This window comes from Octopus bimaculoides, chromosome 25, assembly GCF_001194135.2.
Source record: "Octopus bimaculoides isolate UCB-OBI-ISO-001 chromosome 25, ASM119413v2, whole genome shotgun sequence".
NCBI classification, from domain to species: domain Eukaryota; kingdom Metazoa; phylum Mollusca; class Cephalopoda; order Octopoda; family Octopodidae; genus Octopus; species Octopus bimaculoides.
In genome coordinates this window covers 21801089-21806030 of record NC_069005.1, presented here as the reverse complement: position 1 = coordinate 21806030, position 4942 = coordinate 21801089, and the positions used below count along the sequence as shown (strand labels likewise).

Below are 4942 nucleotides of genomic sequence, written 5' to 3'. Positions count from 1 at the left end.
TATATATATACTTTATTTAAAAGCAGCAGAAATATAACAAAAAAACCGTTACTCTGAGTTTCACGTTCCCGTTCATCGGACAGTTTTGTTAGAAATGGAGAAAGGATAACAATGCAATCGAAAGTAATATAAAATTTAAAACACATGGATTCGTTTGATTGGTTGTTTCAAATAAGGGCCATGGATTGGTCGTTTCAATTAACGGTCAATGATGTGTAATTCACAGACCAAATAAATTTAATACAGATTCACCCTATTAAAAAAGATTCACCCTATTAAAAATATATATATATATTCACAGACAGACAGACAGATAGATAGATAGAACAAGAGTGAAATTATACCAGAAGAAATGAGACAAGTGATTATTTACCTGGACTTCCAGAATTGTTGCAACGGCGTAGGAACAATTCATAAACCCCCCCTAGTCTGTTGGTGTCCTTGCGAGAATAACCTCCAGAAAATAGGTTACGCAGGGATCTGAAATAACAAAATCAACAAGAATATAAAATAAGTGATCTGGAACGGAACTTTACACCACAAATCAGAGTTTGAAACAGGTTTAGTTTAATCCTTTAATCCTCGACTCAGTATATAAACTATTGAAATTCAACATCAAGTTCAAAATTGAAGTTGTGTCTCATGTGGGACTCGTTTTAAGGATGTAATTGAATCAATTTAGTTTGCAGATTTGCCCCAGGTACTGCACACTGGGTTTTAACCTGAAACCATGTGGTGTTGCAAAATGAAGTACTTAACTATACAATCATGCCTACATCCACATAATCACTATCATCATCATTCTCCTTTTTGTGTGTCCGTTTCCATGCATGCATGGATTGCATTTTTTTTGCTTCCTTTTTTGGCATTTCAAAACAATATGAAGATGGAAGACTTTGCAAGCAAGCGGTATCAACCATGGCAAGCAAACTATATGCCATCATATTACCAGTTATGAAGGTTGCAGGCAGTCTAACAAATTTTTCTTTATACATGTTTATCAATGGGCAAATTTAAGTTCCACATTGCAAGTTAGAAAAAGACATTTGTTGATTACTGTGTAGTCACACCATGGCAAGCTATATCTACTTTCCATTGTACTTAACATATTTGGTTTTTTTTTCGAAAAAAATAATGACTAAAAGAAAATTCACCCTGAGTCCTATATGCGAAGTTGGGACTTCTATGAGCTTTTATTGCACTAAAACCTTTTCTTCCTGAATATGCACCATGTGTAATGTGCCAGTGAATCATGCACGCCATCAATTACAGTATTTGAAGTTACATGGAGGGATCTATTGAGAATTTTGTATCTGTGTCATAACATCATAGAGCAGCAGCAACGAGAGAATAAGAACCAGACTCACCAACCCTTTTTGCATGTTGAACCAAAACAAATCTTTCAGGTAAGCCAGCAGTACCCTAGCAACTCTCATACATAAGCCTGTAGTACCTTAACACTCTCTCAAGTAAGCATGTAGTACCTTAACATTCTCTCAGGTAAGCCAGCAGTCCCCAAGCAATTTTTCAGGTAAGCCAGCAGTAGCCTAACAGTCTTGAAGTAAGCCAGTAGTACCCAAACAATTTGTCTATTTTAAGGACTTTAATGTTATCTTACTAAGAAACTGACAACCGCTCTTGTGTGACATCATGGACAAAATGTTCTGTTACACTCTGTAAAGACATCCAGGAGTAGAAACCAAGCCAAAATAAAACATATGAGTTCTAGTCTATGGGTATAATGGCTCCCAATAAGAATTGATTCAGACCATGATGCCTATCCAACCCATTCCAGTTTGGAAAACAGATGCAGAAACCATTATCATCATTATCATCCTTATTATTATTATTATTATTATTGGCTGTATCTGTAAACACTACAATCTGGAAGTGAGCTAACTGAAGAAGGCACAGCAATAAAGCTAAGGCTACATTTATTTGTTTGTAATAGCTGAAGCGAATGCTAAAGGAAGGATAATTTAATGGTATTTTAAACTGCCTTAAATGGAATATATTTGCTTGTTCATATCATCATCATCATCATATTGTTCTGACCAAACCAAGGAAATTATGTTTCCATTGATATTTCCATTGCAATTCCTGATGGTAGTGTTCTATATCTCTCTCACTTTTTTTATTTTTCAGTTGACTGGAGGCATCAGGATTTGAACTCAGAATGTTCAGAGCTACAATACATACCACAAACTAACTAGTTAACAGTGTTAAAATTTTCACTAATCCTGAACTGGTGATTTTAATTTAAGCCCTAAAGGATAAATGACATAGTCGACCTTGGCAAGATTTAAAATCAGAGTGCAAAGAGCTGGAAAAAATATGGCAAAGCATTTTGTTTGAGGCCCTAATGACTTTGATAATTCAATACTTTTAGAAAATATGACTTTAGAAAAAAGCTATTTTTATAACGTGGAAGTGCAATGGCCCAGTGGTTAGGGCAGCGGACTCACGGTCATAGGATCGCGGTTTCGATTCCCAAACCGGGCGTTGTGAGTGTTTATTGAACGAAAACACCTAAAGCTCCACTAGGCTCTGGCAGGAGATGGTGGCAAACCCTGCTGTACTCTTTCACCACAACTTTCTCTCACTCTTACTTCCTGTTTCTGTTGTGCCTGTAATTCAAAGGGTCAGCCTTGTCACACTGTGTCACGCTGAATATCCCCGAGAACTACGTTAAGGGTACACGTGTCTGTGGAGTGCTCAGCCACTTGCACATTAATTTCACGAGCAGGCTGTTCCATTGATCGGATCAACTGGAGCCCTCAACGTCGTAAGCGACGGAGTTCCAACAATTTTTATAACATTATATTGCAGAGAAAGATTTTTCTTTTGTCGATATCTATTGCTTGTCATGTAAGGACTTGCAGCATGTCACTGCAAACATGCATACCAAAAGCTTGTCATTCCTGCTGTAGAAGCCACCTTCTCAGCTCAAAGGAATATGATAGATTGAATATAGGACCCTGGTGTATTACTGGTACCCATCTCATTTATCTCAGAGAGATGAAAGACGAAGTTGAGCTTCTTTAGATTTAAAATCAGAGTGTTAAAGGTTGCTTTCAAATGTATACATCCTCAATCATTCTACATCTAGGTAAACCTGAAGTGGATACAGTTTAAGCGCCCTGCCCTGAATCATAATAAAATACTGAAAGAAATATTTTAAGACCCGTATGCTGGTAATCTAATACTTAATCTACTTAGCCATGTCATTTTTTTTAGCAAAAAACATTGATTCTAAAACATAAGTAAACATGGAAAATACTTCAGAAATCTCTGCATCATCTTTGCTCAGAGTAAATTAATATAACAAAACAAGAAAATAAAAACCATAGTCCTAGTTCAACCTCATCCTTGTTAATGAAATTAGGTAAATGGAAACAGTATGGAAGCCTGTCAAATAGGTTAGGCTCAGCCTTATCCACATTAGTGTCATGCTGTTTTTCTGCTCAGAGATTACATTAAGAGTATAAGTGTCAGTGGAATACTCAGTCACTTACGCTATATAATACAATATATAGTTCCACTGACCAAAGAATTGGAACGCTCTTTGAAAACATCACCCTGATCAGAATTGCATACATACATACATACCTACATGCTTGTTCATGATTTGGCCATAAACAAAATTAAGTCAAGCATTATAGAAACAATACTTACAGATTGAAACATCCAATACTGAAAATACAAGACATGAAACTTATTGTCATCATCATCATCATCATCATTATCATGATGTTAAATGAAATCAATTTTTGGTTTTCCTCATGTTGATTGTTGACCTCACTTAGTGCCAGTGCCATTTAAAATGCTATAAAAGGGCACCCAGCCTTGGAAAACATGCCAAACCAGACATTTGGGGGGCTTGGCACAGTCTTCTAGCTTACTGGGACCTGTTGATGCATCCAACACATGCCAGCATGGAAAACGAATGTTAAATGATGACGATGATGATGATGATGATGATGAGATATAAAGATCCCCAAGCACGGGCGTGGCTGTGTGGTAAGAAGCTTGCTTCCCAACCACTTGGTTTCGGGTTCAGTCCCACTGCATGGCACCTTGGGCAAGTGTCTTCTACTATGGCCTTGGGCTGACCAAAGCCTTGTGAGTGGATTTGGTAGACGGAAACTGAAAGAAGCCAGTCGTATATATATGCATGTGTATGTATGTATGTGTGTGTGTGTGTGTGTGTGTCCCCTGCCATTGCTTGACATCCGATGCTGGTGTGTTTATGTCCCCGTAACCGAGCAATTCAGCAAAAGAGACCGACAGAATAAGTACTAGGCTTACAAAGAATAAGTCCTGGGGTCGATTTCTTCGACTAAAACCCTTTAAGGTGATGCTCCAGCATGGCCACAGTCAAATGACTGAAACAAGTAAAAAAGTAAAAGAGAGAACATTTCCAACACACACAATTTAGAGTCTGTGGATAATACCATAAGTGTGTGTGTGTGTGTGTGTGTATGCATGTGTGTGTGTGTGTACGTGTGAACATACACATTTATTGTGACATCTATTATGAAATGTGCATGCATGAGTTTATATATTTGTTGACTTGTGAGTTTGTGGTTGTTATTGTGTTATTTTTTCACCCTTTTTAAAGCCTAGCCAGGCTCATGGGCCCAGTTTCCTAGATTCTATGGCGTATGCGTTCTCCCCAGGTGACAACTCACCCTAAATTCCATTCCAGAGTGATGGACATCAATGGTTTGCCATTTTCGTGGCCTATCAACATCATGTAACTGAATCAAGTTGGAGGTGAACTGAATCACCAGTCCAAGACTATAGAAAAATAGTGTTGGAGAGAGAGAGATAGCTAGATAGATAGAGAGAGATAGCTAGATAGATAGAGAGAGAGATAGCTAGATAGATAGAGAGAGATAGCTAGATAGATAGAGAAAGATAGCTAGATAGATAGAGAAAG

General features: G+C 37.6%; 1 protein-coding gene across 10 annotated transcripts in view; it reads right to left on the bottom strand.

Annotated features, from left to right (window-relative positions):
• The window catches only part of LOC106880568 (kinesin-like protein unc-104), a 305280-nt gene that overhangs the window by 18486 nt on the left and 281852 nt on the right, over nt 1-4942 (bottom strand). For all 10 annotated transcript variants that reach the window (XM_052976565.1, XM_052976570.1, XM_052976569.1 and 7 more), the window contains one exon: nt 374-480. In XM_052976565.1, the coding sequence (XP_052832525.1) occupies nt 374-480 (107 nt within the window). The remainder of the gene's footprint in view (nt 1-373; nt 481-4942) is intronic.